This window comes from Eretmochelys imbricata, chromosome 1 (genome assembly GCF_965152235.1).
Source record: "Eretmochelys imbricata isolate rEreImb1 chromosome 1, rEreImb1.hap1, whole genome shotgun sequence".
Lineage (NCBI taxonomy): Eukaryota > Metazoa > Chordata > Testudines > Cheloniidae > Eretmochelys > Eretmochelys imbricata.
The window spans coordinates 34,379,616-34,395,066 of NC_135572.1; the positions used below are offsets into that span (position 1 = coordinate 34,379,616).

At 40.0% G+C, this 15,451-nt stretch overlaps 1 protein-coding gene across 1 annotated transcript in view; it reads right to left on the reverse strand.

Moving 5' to 3' along the window:
- TMEM123 (transmembrane protein 123) overlaps window positions 1–15,451 on the reverse strand; it is a 35,353-nt gene that overhangs the window by 15,511 nt on the left and 4,391 nt on the right. The window contains exons 2-3 of the mRNA XM_077808623.1: window positions 9,637–9,699; window positions 4,155–4,184 (exon numbers count right to left, since the gene is read on the reverse strand). Coding sequence (XP_077664749.1) covers window positions 4,155–4,184; window positions 9,637–9,699 — 93 coding nt within the window. The remainder of the gene's footprint in view (window positions 1–4,154; window positions 4,185–9,636; window positions 9,700–15,451) is intronic.

Here is a 15,451-nt window from a genome sequence, read left to right on the forward strand (position 1 = left end):
ACCACTTCTCCAGTTTGTCCAGATCATTTTGAATGTTGATCCTATCCTCCAAAGCACTTGCAATCCCTCCCAGCTTGGTATCATCTGCAAACTTTATAAGTGTACTCTCTATGCCATTATCTAAAACATTCATGAAGATATTGAACCGAATCAAACCCAGAACTGATCCCCGCAGAACCCCATTTCATATGCCCTTCCCGCTTGACTGTGAACCACTGATAACTACTCTCTGGGAATGGTTTTCCAACCAGTTATGCACCCACCTTATAGTAGCTCCATCTAGGTTGCATCTTCCTAGTTTGTTTATGAGAAGGTCATGTGAGACAGTATCAAAAGTCTTACTAAAGTCAAGAGATACCATATCTGCCTCTTCCCCCTATCCACAAGACTTGTTTTTTGTATCACTTCTGAAACTACAGCACAAAAGAATAGCTATTGGACATATATTAGACCCAGGATTCCTTATGGTCTTCCCTGTTATGGTGAAAATTAAACTAAAGTAATACTGCATAAAGAACAGCTATTTATACTGTCTCCTCAGAAACGGATGGTCTTGTGGAACTTCAAACAAAGAATAGAACGCTGTTTCACAAGTTCTGACTGACACGTGATCTCTCTAACTTTAATTTCACTTTTACCAAACACTCTCACTCTTAAGAAAGTGACAGTGACGTGTTCAGAATAAAAATACCATAGGGAAACATATAAAAATAGAGGAGAGTAATATGCTATATCTGATATAATGAAATCCTGAATACTGAAGTAGAAGAGCAGAAAAATTTTGAGAAAAGGTCATTCCTAAAATAAAGCACTAATGTAAAACACTAAAACATTATATAACTAACATTTCCCCAAACAGATAATATTGGTCAAAAAAGTTTTCCACTTTTCTTCCCAAATTACTATATGCAAAGTTCTATTCATAGCTGGCTACTTTTGCATTATTTATATAACCATATAGCATCTAAGGTTCATCCAGATAAAATGAAATATTTATACTTATCTGGATTAATATTTTAGATTATTCAATTTTACAGTAATACTAATATTTTCTTGAATTGACTAACAATAAAGTTAATGAAGAAAAATAAACTGGTTTCATTTTAGTTACACACGTAAACTGGCACCCAGTTTCCATTCCTTGTTCAGCACCATATAGCCTCTTACAGAATGTCGTTCTTACAGAGAAGTTTTATTTAAAACTTGAGAAGCCACATTTTGATTTTAGGAATGAAGTTCTCCCAAAGATTGAGTAGCACTGCTTCAAATGCAGCTGAGAACAAGAAAAAGAAACGAGAGGCTGCAGTACAGATCTACCAGACTGTGAAATAAACTTTAAAAGGGAAGTGGTAGAAACCTTACTCCTTGAGAAAGTTAAAACTGGACTTGTCAAAACGTTAGAAAATATATGGTAGAGAACACTACACCATCCCCATAATGCATCTTATTTATCACTCTCCTTTGATATTACGAGATGGCACATAATATCCCTCATGTGCAGTTCAAAGGCAACATTCATTCAGATTAAATATCTGGCGCTGTTCCATTCATGTGCTTACCTTGTAGCAATTAGGAAATTCAGCTCCTCTCTGAAGCATGTGTAAAACACATTAAGTAAAATACAGAACACATTTTAAAAATGATATGCAAACCCTCCAAATGGCATAATCATCTGTAAATATCAAAACAGCCCTTACCATCGGTAGTATTTAAGATTTCACTTAGGGCTTGAACTTGCAGGGGAGGGTACAAGCGTTGACAAAATGTAGTGCTGAGCTACCAGAAAGGTTGCTGAGTTTTGTTCCTTATAATCAGTACAGTGGAGTAAACTGGGACGAGGCTCATACTGCTGGTAGGTGGACTGGCCAGGACCACTGTTGCCAGTGTATGCTAGAGACAGATACCTTTGGGACCCTCAAGACTTTTTGGTCACCAGCTGGCTTTGCTGGAGCTGGCTTTGCATTGTCTTTGAAGAGAAGGTCTTAAACACACTTGACAGAGCCACAGCTACTGGGTGGTAGCATGATTAAAACAACTGGTGACCACACAAACGTGCATTCACTGGATTGTCACCCATGTCCTGGACATGCCCTTTCTCCTCACCACATTACACCGTGGGCTCTGACAGTTGAGCTCGGTTCTTACCCAGCTCTTATATAGCACTTTTCATCATCAAATCCCAAAGCACTTTACAAATGAAGGCAATATCATTATCCCCATTTTTCAGATGGGGAAACTGAGGCACAGGGCGGGGAAGTGATTTTCTCAAGATCACCCAGCAGGCCAGTGGCAGAGCCAGGAACAGATCCCAGGTCTCCAGAATCCTAGTCCAGTGCTCTCTCCACTACATGACACTGCCTCCAGGTGCTTACATGGCTTCCATCGCCATAGTATCTGAATGATACTGTGAATTTATTCTCATAACATGTATGGTACAGAAGTTGCACTGTCCCAGTTTTACAGATGTGAAACCAAGGCACTGGTTGGAAATTGACTTGCCTGGGGCTATACAGGCAATCTGTCACAGAGCCCCAATTTAATGTAGATCTCGAGTCAAAATCCAGAGTCAAACAAGAGCCCATCATTACCAGCAATAGATGGTCTGCAGAGCAAATTATCCCCTGATAACAACTACACCTGCCTTCATATCATCAGTCTAGAGTGCACAGATGCCACTGAAGCTGGAGTTCCTAGGCATGAGCCAATAGTGCTTACGCATAATAGCCTGCAACAAATTCAGTATGGCTATAAGCAAGGTAACCCTTCCCTCTGAATCAGTACAGACCCAATGCCCTAACCCAGTGATGGGGACGCAGTGCTTCTGAAGATGCTGCCTTGTAAATGAGATGTGTCCACCTGTGGTCACTGAGGAGCGATATGGGGCAATAGTCTTCAATGCAGCTACCTAAATTTTGCCTTAATTCCCCGAAAAGGTATAACTGGCTACAATATTCTTCAGCTCATGACCTAGTGTTCCTATGCAACAATAAATAACGGTGATGTCTCACCCCATAGGTGTCTGAATTTCAGTGGTGGGTGAAGTGATTCCTGTGTTTTAAAAGTGTTCTGAAGTCATTTGGAATAAAAAATACAACAATATAAAGGATGGATTTCTTATACTAATGTTCACTGTACTTTTCTATACGATGTTCACTGTACTTTTCACCACAGAGGAAACAGAAATGGAAATATTAATTATGGCAGTTATTCAGTCATGAAAAAGACAAAATTAACATATATTCCATACAACCATCTTGGGTCACCGCTACAATGCTCAGGTTAATAAATCAAACACCGAATTTCATGAAATGGTAAAGTTGAAACCTAACTGTAATTCTGTTCTCTTATGCATATGCCCATACTCCTTAAAATATGGTCTCTCTTTACATATCTGTTAAATAATATTCTATAGTATATAAACTAGGATTCTATATGCAGATTAACACAAAGCAAATTCGAGCACATGCAGCTAAATTCTAAAATGCAAGAAATCTCTAATGTTAATTTTTAAAATTATTCAACCGCTTTCTTGAAACTTGGCTTATTCCTTGGTTTCAGTGAGCTCCAAAGATACAAAAGAGAGCAACCCTGAACTTTGTAGCTCCAGTCGTTTGAGTAATCACTGTACAAAATGTTTCATCAGAACATATAGGGAGAAGCACGTAAGGTTTTTTCCCCATTAAAAACTCAAAAATAACTCAGCTGTTTCTATTCAGTGTTCCCCCACTCACACACAAGAAATTTGTTTGAGAAAATCATGAGCAACTGAAGGAGGTACGTATAGAAGCTAGAGACCAATCTAGACAATAGCGTGCTCAACTTTCAGCCATTCTAGCAATACCATATGCTCTTTCACCTCTAAGATAATGAATCCTGTCATGGAATCAGGGTCATATGCAATAAACTGTATTTCACAGATTAATCCAAAACAGTAAGTGGTTCAACCAATCAAATATTATATAAACAAAAATAGAAAATCATAGCACTATTTATACGTAATTTAAAGGGCATAATATATGAACTCCAACCAGATCAACTGAAGGATTTTTTTTAACAACAGCAAAATTAGTAATGATTAAGAACTTGACTGCACCATTAAAAAGCTTAAAGCATAATTAAAAAGGGTTATCACACAGTTTAGAAATTTAACTCACCTGAAATAGTTGTGAGAGTGACATTTTTATCTAAAAGGAAGAAAAAAATACCAATAAATCCAAGTATGCTTAGACGTAAAAATCAAGGTTTTTTTGGCATTAAAATGCATTACAAAACCTCAGTTACCTATTGCTTACATCTTGTTTTGACTTGCAGATGGCAGAGTGCCTGGCTGCAGCTCCCTCTGCCACATAATTAATACATGGTGAAACACTGGTTTATAATCTACACTTGATGTCTTTGTGCAAGTCCCATTAACAGAAATTGGAGCTGTTGGTGTGTCCTAATGTCCTGATCCAAAGCTCACTGAATCAACAGAAGGACTCCCACTGATTCCAGTGGTCTTTGGATCACCCCACAGATGCTGATTTTTCTTCAATACCCACAAATAAACCTCTCCCCAACACGTGCCACCCCAACAACTCCACTCTGGCTATGTCTCCTATACGATGTGCAGGCTGTACTCTTGAACCCCAACCACGGAGAGAGCAAAGACGATGCTGGCTGGCAATGCAGATTGTCTTTCTTTGAAGGAGCCATGTAGCTTCTTTTCAAATGAACGACATGTTCTTTACTGAATTCTGGGGCTGAACTGGAGCAGTGTCTCCTAACTGGCTCCTTGTTACAGGAAGAAAAGGAGTACTTGTGGCACCTTAGAGACTAACCAATTTATTTGAGCATGAGCTTTCGTGAGCTACAGCTCACTTCATCAGATGCATACCGTGGAAACTGCAGCAGACTTTATATATACACAGAGAATATGAAACAATACCTCCTCCCACCCCACTGTCCTGCTGGTAATAGCTTATCTAAAGTAATCGTCAGGTTAGGCCATTTCCAGCACAAATCCAGGTTTTCTCACCCTCCACCCCCCACACAAATTCACTCTCCTGCTGGTGATAGCCCATCCAAAGTGACAACTCTTTACACAATGTGCATGATAATGAAGTTAGGCCATTTCCTGCACAAATCCAGGTTCTCTCACTCCCTCACCCCCCTCCAAAAACCCACCCCCATACACACACAGACTCACTCTCCTGCTGGTAATAGCTCGTCCAAACTGATCACTCTCCAAGTTTAAATCCAAGTTAAACCAGAACATCGGGGGGGGGGGGGGGTAGGAAAAAACAAGAGGAAATAGGCTACCTTGCATAATGACTTAGCCACTCCCAGTCTCTATTTAAGCCTAAATTAATAGTATCCAATTTGCAAATGAATTCCAATTCAGCAGTTTCTCGCTGGAGTCTGGATTTGAAGTTTTTTTGTTTTAAGATAGCGACCTTCATGTCTGTGATTGCGTGACCAGAGAGATTGAAGTGTTCTCCGATTGGTTTTTTGGAGGGGGGTGAGGGAGTGAGAGAACCTGGATTTGTGCAGGAAATGGCCTAACTTCATTATCATGCACATTGTGTAAAGAGTTGTCACTTTGGATGGGCTATCACCAGCAGGAGAGTGAATTTGTGTGGGGGGTGGAGGGTGAGAAAACCTGGATTTGTGCTGGAAATGGCCTAACCTGACGATTACTTTAGATAAGCTATTACCAGCAGGACAGTGGGGTGGGAGGAGGTATTGTTTCATATTCTCTGTGTATATATAAAGTCTGCTGCAGTTTCCACGGTATGCATCTGATGAAGTGAGCTGTAGCTCACGAAAGCTCATGCTCAAATAAATTGGTTAGTCTCTAAGGTGCCACAAGTACTCCTTTTCCTTTTCTTTTTGCGAATACAGACTAACACGGCTGTTACTCTGAAACCTGTTACAGGAAGGTTTCAGACATCCTCCTAGGAAGATCTTCAGACATATAGAGTTCTATCATACAGCAGTGCTAACTGCTCTCCTACTCCAAAAGATAAAACAAAACAGGAGTCATAGGCTTTTATTTCTTAAAAGTCCATCACTTCCAAACATGCCAAATTGAATAATGTGTAGTAATATATATATGTGGTTCAGTGTGTCTGCTCATGGCCTATATATTATATATATATATATATAGAGAGAGAGAGAGAGAGGATTACACAGATGTGGTTCCTAGGCCATGAGCAGACACACTGAACCACAATACACAAACCTTGAGTCACCCCCCAAAAATGTCTGTGCTCTTATTCAAAGGGATTTTGATAAAGTCCCTTGGCATGTTTGCACTCCCGGTCCCATTCTGAACGTTTTTTCTCATTGTACCAAGACGATAGTGCTCAGTGACACAGTAAGCCTTTTTTTTGCAGAAAAGAGGTATATTTTTATACGCCAGCCTCTTGCAGTTTATTTAGTTTCAATCATTTCCAGACGTGAACGGTGAGCTTTTCAGAGGCACAAAAGGGAATTAGTGAAAGTCAATCTGAACTGGGCACCCAACTCTTCTTTTGTGTTTTGGAAAAAAAAAAAAATCTTACCCGTAGTATTTTACCAACCAATCCAAGATGAAAGAACATCAGAGAGCAACAGAAGAAAAACATCTGTCCTTTTATCTTTCTACTTTGCCTGTTCATTTTCCCCTAAAAGTCCAGCTGTACTCTGATATGCATAATGATAAACATACCTAGATTGCATTATTTCATATTTATTACTTAAAAAGGGAAAACAACTAATAATGCAATTAAATGTCATATGATTTTGTTTTATTTTTAAAAGATGAATCACAATTCATAAGCATTACAGGTTACCTGCGTTTAAAGATATATTGGACACTTTCAGTCAAATATTTAGGGTGAATAAAGAAGGTATCAATTCTGAATACTAATTTTTAGTGCATATTCCGACTCACCACAAGTGTGTAAAGATCTAGTGATACATCCAGATGCATCCATAATTTTAAGCACCACAGTATGACATGTTTAATAATTATCACTGTGATTGCCTCTTAAAATAAAACCAGTCCTATTTTCTCTCAAGGAAACAGGATTCTTCTATTCACTGCTAGCAAGTAGAAAAATTTTTCAACACTGTAAAAAACTTATTCTAACGAAAAACTAAATGACAAGATTTGGAGTTGAATCACTAATTAATTCAGGGAAGTTCTGTTATGCAGGAGGTCAGACCAGAGGATGACAGTGGTCCCTTCTGTCCTTAAAATCTACGAATCTGTTTCAAACGGGGTGTGAGTGTGTGTGTTAGGGCAGGTCTACACTACAGGGCTCAGCTGACCTAAGTTACGCAACTCCAGCTACGTGAATAACATAGCTGGAGTTGATGTAGATTAGGTCAACCTTTTGCGGCATCTACACTGTGCTGGGTTGATGGGAGAAACTCTCCTGACGATTTACCTTATGTTTCTCATTCCGGTGGAGTACCGGAGTTGACGGGAGAGTGATCAGCAATTGATTTAGTGCGTCTTCACTAGACCAGATAAATTGACCCCCAGTCATGCATCGATCCTCTGGTAAGTGGAGACAAGCTCTTAAAGCTTACCTAGATTGTAAACTGTTTGAGCAGAAATGGTCTTTTTGTTAGGTTTGTACGGTGCCTAGCACAATAGGACTTTGGCCTTTACTTTACTTGCTACCACAATACAAATAATAATAAAGCTAGTACCTCTACAGGAAACCTGGATTTAAGAACCATCTAGAGTGTGAACACAATCCACATTTGACAATGGTTTCATATGTGATGTCAAGCTCTGTTGCAGACAGGATACCTGTAAGATACTAATCTCTCTGTTTCCTCTTTCATTCATGCCTATGCTTGCATGCCTGAGTAGGGATTCTGCAAACAATGAAATTAAAACATGCACCATTTCCACCACTACCCAAGGCTACCAGGCTTTGGTAAAATTATGTTCTGTTCTCCCTTTTTTTGTACCCACTATTGAATCCCTAAGTCAAAATGCTAACAGCTATGGAGAGTGCAGATGGAGTTTTATCTGTATGAATCACCACATTCTTCAGGACAATATTCAAGACCCAACAGGAATTTCTAGTAATGAGCCAAGTGAGAATGTTCACAGCCCACTGCTCACCTCCCTGATTGCTGCAGATCTCAGGGCTACTTGGTAATCACCAAGATCCACAGAAATAGGAGTACTTGGAACTTATTAACTGATTTAGAAGTAGCTCTTAACAAAGATATAACAACTCCTTGATTTACAGAGCTCCTTGAGGCAGAGACTGTTTTTTTCTTCCATGTTGGTACAGCACCTAGCTTGCAAAGGGGTCCTGGTCCATGACTGAGGCCCCTACATGCTACCACAATCCAAATAATAAATAAGTAGTAATCTACTTGTGATATTAAAGCAAATAATAAGTGACAAAAATAGACATAGAGTAGAAGAAACTAGACTTCCTTCTCTTCCCTCTTTCAAGTGTAAAATTTCAGAGGGCCATGACAACAGATTATTTTCTAATGCTTCTTCAACACACAGTGGAAAGTGGTATGATGTGCTAGCTTTCAACCAACCTTTTACTGACATGGTGAAACATGTCTGTGCCAAGCTCCCACAAGAAACGACTTCTGAGTTTCTCAGTTCTCTTGCCATGATTTGTTCTCTTTTAATAATGTCACATTGCAACAACCCAAGGCTGGAATGTTGCAGATCAAATGAGATGGATAATTTGTTTTAGTAGCAGATTAAAAATTGCATAGAAAATTCACACCTTCAGCCCTGCTAAGGATGGGGCAGGGGTCTAGGGTAGGGAAGCATAGTTTTACAAGTTTCAGAGTAGTAGCCGTGTTAGTCTGTATAAGGTTCTATGTCTACAGCTCCCACCCATTAATTATACACATTGACTTATTTTACCATAATACACCTGGCAATATGAAGCCTCTTGCTCCCTCTAACGATAAAGCATTAAAGTCTGAATAACTTGTATTATAAATAAGGATTTGGGGGCCTCCAAGTATGAAGGCTCTTTCCCCAAGGAATGGGATACGAAAGCTGGTGGTATATCTTTAACAGAGTTGCTCGCTCCTACTGCCAATATCTTGTTTGAACTGCAGTGTTTTGTGATATAGGCTCCATGGAGACAGCGCACGTTTCCATGGCGCATCTACCCTGGAGCCTCATCCTAACAGAAATTTCTCTCTCTTTCCCTGCCCCATGACATGTGGATTCCCACCTGTTGCTTACATTCACAGGCTACTACAGAGTAGGAAAATTCAAACAAATATCCACTGCTTGCAAGACAGCCTATTCACTGTTCTACTGCACTAAAATGGAGTGTGTTTGCTAAAGTTCAGAACGACCAAGAAGAAAATTAATCAAGGAGCTTTAGATTTTGTTTTCTTGATTCTTCTCTTCCTATGGCATTGGGGAGCTCATGGCTTGTGGCCAGCAAGTTACCTAGAATGGTGCCTTTAATTTTATCAATAAAATAAAAATCTATCTTGGGAGGTCTCTTAGTTGTGCCATCCCATTGCAAAAATGTTAATACCCCCATAAAATGCACTGTTTCAATCGCGGTCTATGGAGTGTTGTCTAATTTTTCTGTTTGGGTATTTTTGGTGCTTGCCTATATAGTACCAGCAGGAAAAGGGTTATCAGACACTTACCACATGCTGAAGTATTTGAAGTGGATTGTGCGATTGTGGTTGGAATGGATGTCTTTGTAGTCCCTTCAAAGAAAAAAGAAAATAGTGAAAGAATGAACTTTTCTAGCATTAAAAACAAGCCACTTTTGCGCAACCATAATGTACTGCAATTGAATGAGCAAGTCCCAAGGGCATGCACATCTTTTCTTCATGACATCCAACTGCAGGCCACGACTGGGGTCAGGGCAGAAAGCACAGTCACACAAAGGGTGGGTCTTGTCCTATTGCAATTTTGCCACTGATTTCCCTTCCAGCAGGATCAGGGCCACTTTCCTTAAGTACAGTGATCCCTGTCCTTCATGGGTTGGAGTCCTGCTCACCTGCCGTTTTACTAATTGCCTCTTTTTTCTCCCTTTCCCCCTTCACTTCATGCTCTGTCACAGCTGCTGCATGTAGCCACGTTCTGACTGCCTGGGTTTACATTTTTGCATTTTGGATTTTTCCCTGTTTTGTTTTTTTTTCTAGTTTTGGTTCTGAATATTTTGGTTTTGTTTTCTCTCATGGCCCCCATCACATTCTCTCCTCTCCTGCATTTGATTTAGGCAAAGTCTACAGTCAAAATAGTAATGTCAGTTAGGGGTGCAATTTCTAATGAAACTTCTATATTGGCAAAAGCCCTAGTGTAAACAGTGATACTGGCATAAAAGTATTTTTGCAAGTAGGGTTTATTTTGCTCAGAGAACTGGTATACAGTAGTTTATCACTTTTTGGCCATCAGAAGCTTCGTCTACATTGGAAAGATTTGCTGTGGTAGCGGTGCAAACCTTTTCTGATGCAGATTTGGCCTTACGTCTCCATTTTCTCCTTACCTTCTTAGTCCCATTTTTTAAATTTATTTATTGTTTGTATTACTGTAGCATCTAGGAGCCCACTGTGCTAGGCACTATACAAACACAGAACAAAAAGACAGTCCTATTCTTTCAGTTTTTCACTTCCTCTCTCCCAGCTCTCTCTGTTTATCCCTTCTGTCTTTTCAGGTCTCCCGCTCTCTACATGCTCTTTCCCGTGGTCCCTCCAGCTCCCATTTTGGTGTGTCCCCTCTCCAGTCCTTATGTCTTAATGGGGCTGTTACTCCCCACCTATGTTTGGGGCTGTTCCTTCCCTCTCTTTCCCGCCACCAGTTTTGGGCTGTGTCCCTCTCCTCATTTAAGGATCTCTGAAGCTGTGGCTACCACATGTTCTTTCTCTCTTCTCTCATGTTGCTGGTGCTACATAACCACTGCCCTCCACCTCCTTCCATAATGATTGCAGTGAGAGAGAATACTGTAAAGAGCTGCCTGGGGGGGAGGGAGGGCTAGAGGTGGCAGGAGCAGGACAAAGAACCAAGCATATCCCCCTTAAACGGTCCTGATGTTCCTAAGGTTTGGAATCTCTGCTCTAAACCTCTCCCTTCCAAGTGATTCCGTAACAGCTGCACACAGGCAATTCGTATGTTAAGGTTTAAAAACAGATTAAGCAAATTACACACAAGCAAGCACACATGCACACACAGTTTGCTGTGTAATTTTTATAAGACTGACTTCCAGGCATCCTGTTTAGCAATAAACAATGCTACAGAAATGCGACACGGGTATCTAATACTCAGAAAAGTGATATTAATTACTGTACTGTACTGTCTAGCCTACTGCATTTGAGAAATAGTGTGTGATCATTAATAATTAAACATACAGGGCCTGATTCTTCTTTTGGCTACAATGATTTTACACTTGTGCAATTCCACTGACACTAGTGAAGCCACCCCTCACTATCACAGGCCCTGTACTGGGGGCCCGAGGAATGGGTGAGCATGCATGCTCACTTGTGGAATTTCTTGACTTCTGAGTGATTAACCTGTGCCACCTTGGTACTATGTTCTGACATGGGTTACACGCCCATGCATGGGAGTGAGAATCACCAACACCACCCTATGTGGCCTGCCTGGAACGGGGACTTGGGAGAGCCGCTGTAACTAGAGTAGCTGGGAAGGAAGTGGTTGGGAAGAGCAAGGAAAAGGGCAAAGCCTTGGCTACACAGCCTCCTTGTTGGCCAGTAACAAGTTACAGCAGCAAGGAAACAGGGGAGGAACTGATTTTGGAGTGTGCCTCTGAATCAAAATGCTGTGTGGAATGGTGCTGCACATATACCACCCATTAGGGTGGATAAAAATCAATGCTCTAGAAACAAACACAAAAAAACCAAGCAAGCGAAGAATGTTATTTAATTTGGATTTTTTAAAATTTAAATTAAATATAGGTTTATTTAAAAAAATATTTATTTAAAATTATCTTCAAGTTAACAACTTATGTTAAGGGTTACATTTATTACAATCTGTTCAAATTATTTAATTAAATAAAAAAGAATATTAAGAACCACAGTACACTTCTGTTTATCCAGAACCCTATTACCAAACCTCTGCATTATCTGAACCCCTTCCTGGTCCCCCAGCATGAGAGACATGCTCTCTATAGCATGTCTCTCATGCTGGGGGACCAGGAAGGGATACAGATAACATGGGTGTTCGGATAATAGAGCAGAGACCCCTATCCAGGATTGCGAGGAGGAGCAGGACAATGAGTCCCTGGCGGTAGCATGGCTCCTGCCCTCTCAATTATCTAAACTCCCAGTTAGTCAAATAGAAAAGGAGTACTTGTGGCACCTTAGAGACTAACCAGTTTATTTGAGCATGAGCTTTCGTGAGCTACAGCTCAGTAGCTCACGAAAGCTCATGCTCAAATAAACTGGTTAGTCTCTAAGGTGCCACAAGTACTCCTTTTCTTTTTGCGAATACAGACTAACACGGCTGTTACTCTGAAGTTAGTCAAATGAAACCCATGTTCCCCATGCGACTCAGATAATTGGGAATATACTGTACACTTTTGCTGCCAAGTTTTAAAGGAAGTCAGACCACTGAATTGGTGGAAGTCACTGGCTAAGCACCTGAAACCAGGATCTGTTGATGTGCTAAACCAGCTTTTGACTGCAGTAGCCTCGTCTACAAGTGCAGAGAGAATATTTTCTTCATTTCAGTTTATTTAACCAGTTCTGTTCAATGACTAATTCAGTCAAAGTTAAGAAACCAACTACTCAGGAAAGTTAAGACAAATCAACTAGAGCTGTGAAGTTAATGAGCATAAATTAAATCCTAAAGAGGATTAAGCTATAGCGAGCTAAAACCAGTTCTGAATCAGAGCACCCACACAAGAGTTTAATTCACTTTAACTTCACAGCTTTCATTGATTCGTTTTAACTTTTCTGAGCCTCCTCTCTGCAGCAGGGTCAGCCTAGTGCTAGCACATGGGCTACATACAACTGTTAAGAGAAAAGAGGTGAGAGAAAACAAACATGCACACAATAGAAAATGCTAAATTTGCACAAGTGATTAGGAGACTTCTGGTGGTTACTGATTTTTGTGACTTAGCAAGAAAACAAGGACAATTGAGGAGATCAGTGATCCTGCATGGCAAAACATACCGTTTATTACTCTGACAAGGATAGTTTAGTTCTGATTATATGTGACAATACACCATAAAATATACATCAATGTCCTGTAATCCACTTCAGAAATACAATACAGGCTTAGTAATAATGAAATCTCCATTCTTACTTCCCAGTAAAGATCTCAGAATGATCAGGCTTGCAAATCAGTGAGGTGAACTAGTTCCAACTGTATTTTAAACCTAAGGTACCCATTCAAAGTGCAGTGTAGCAAGGCACTTTGATATTATGATGGGACTGATGTAGTGGGTAGAATACTTATTTACAACAACAGTGAAATTTCCCAGACTGGTTACGTGAACAGCAGCATAGGAGCAGAGTTAAATTTTTTTCCCCTAGAAAGGACCCAATCCTGAAGTTCTTACTCAGAGTGTAAGGGGGTGGGGAGTTTGTCTGAGAGAGGCCAGCAGGGTCAAGCTTCAGTTTCCCTGACAGTCCAAAGAATGGATTTTAATTCTGTTAAAAGTTAATTTATTGCAATAGTTGTATCTCTGCTAATGTAATAACCACAATTTATAAGTTCTAGTGATGACATTTTATATGCAAGTTCAATCATCTGCTTTTTGAATGACCTACTTTTAATTCTATTAAAAGTGTATTCATTATCTGATCTACCAGCTATTTTATCAGTCACTCTGCTGTTTCCCTTTGCTAATGTCATCTGTAGATATATCTTGAAACATGACTGTTTGTGGTCTGCTCTGCTGAAGTGGATCAGCTGCATCAAGCTGGCCTAGCCTGAACGAAAGAATGTTTCCTGTGGGGATCTAAGATGGTGTCTGTCACGATGATTTATTCCCATTTCCTGAAAACACTTGTAGTCTATACCACATGCAGTTTCAAATCTCTGACACAAGCTAACTTGGATAGACCAGAAACAAAAACTTTCATACACAGAGAATCAGTCAGTTGTTCCAATTTTATGTGGAAAGGCTCTCCGAGTAATTTCCAACCGCTATTTCTATGAGTGTATCGATGAAATTGAGTGTGATAGCGTATATATAGAAAGTGGAAACCTTCATGTGTGTTAAACCTATGCATAACTAGAGGGTTGTGCACTTTGTTGCTTCTGTAGGCTAAGCCCACAGCACACACCTGGCTCCTTGCATTCTTCCATCCCAGCCACAACCTCCCTGTATCTCAACCTGCCATCCCCCTCTATTTCAGGGACTCTCTGTAACCCCAACATTCCTCCCTTATACAGTAGAATCTTCGAGTTACAACACCAGAGTTTCGAACTGACCAAGCAATCAACCACACGCCTCATTGGGAACCAGAAGTACACAACAGCACACAGCAAGTATAATACAGTACTGTGTTAAACATAAACTACTAAAAAATAAAGGAAAAGTTTAAAAAAAGATTTGACAGGTAAGGAAACAGTTTCTGTGCTTGTTTCTTTTAAATTAAGACAGATAAAAGCAGCATTTTTCTTCTGCATAGTAAAGTTTCAAAGCCGCATTAAGTCAATGTTCAATTTTAAACTTTTGAAAGAATAACCATACCATTTTTTCAGAGTTACAAACATTTCTGAGTTATGAACAACCTCCATTACTGAGGTGTTTGCAACTCTGAGGTTCTACTGTACCACAGGCTCTGGTAGACAGACAGACAAAATGCAACGGAATTGCTTCACTGGGCCAAAAATGTCTGAGATATGCACAGTTCTGTCACTTGCATAAAACGAAGAGGAGAAAAATTTACAATGTGTTTTATTCTGCATATTAAAGAAGGCCCTGATCCTAAACTGTGATGGCCACTCAAACTGAGAGTGTGCTAAAGCTCTGCAGTTGAGGCTATAATAGACTCTTTTCCTCTGCAGATCACTCACCAGCACTTGGTGATTGAAGTTATGATTGAAATGATGACTGAAGGATTACTCCTGCTCTTAAAGTTAAGCATATGTGGAAGCGTTTGCAGGATCAGGGCATGAGTCTGTAGGAGTAATCCAAGTGTTGCATGGAGCTGGTGCTATATATAATCTCACATTATGGGTAGTGAGGATGAAGTTAGTTTTCATCAGAATCCCAATCTAACTTTACCAAAACTGAAGCAACTGGTAGGAGACAATGACAAAATAGGCTAGATTCAGCCCTGAGCCACTCAACTTCTACCAACATAACTCAGAATGCAAGGACCCTGGTACTCCAAAGTTTAACCAGAACAATTTCTGATACTGTGACACCATGTTACAACAGAAAAAAGATATATTAGAATTGGAAAAAGTACAGAGAAGGACAACAAAAATGATTAGGGGAATGGAACAGCTTCTGTATGAAAAAAGATTTAAAAGACTGGGACT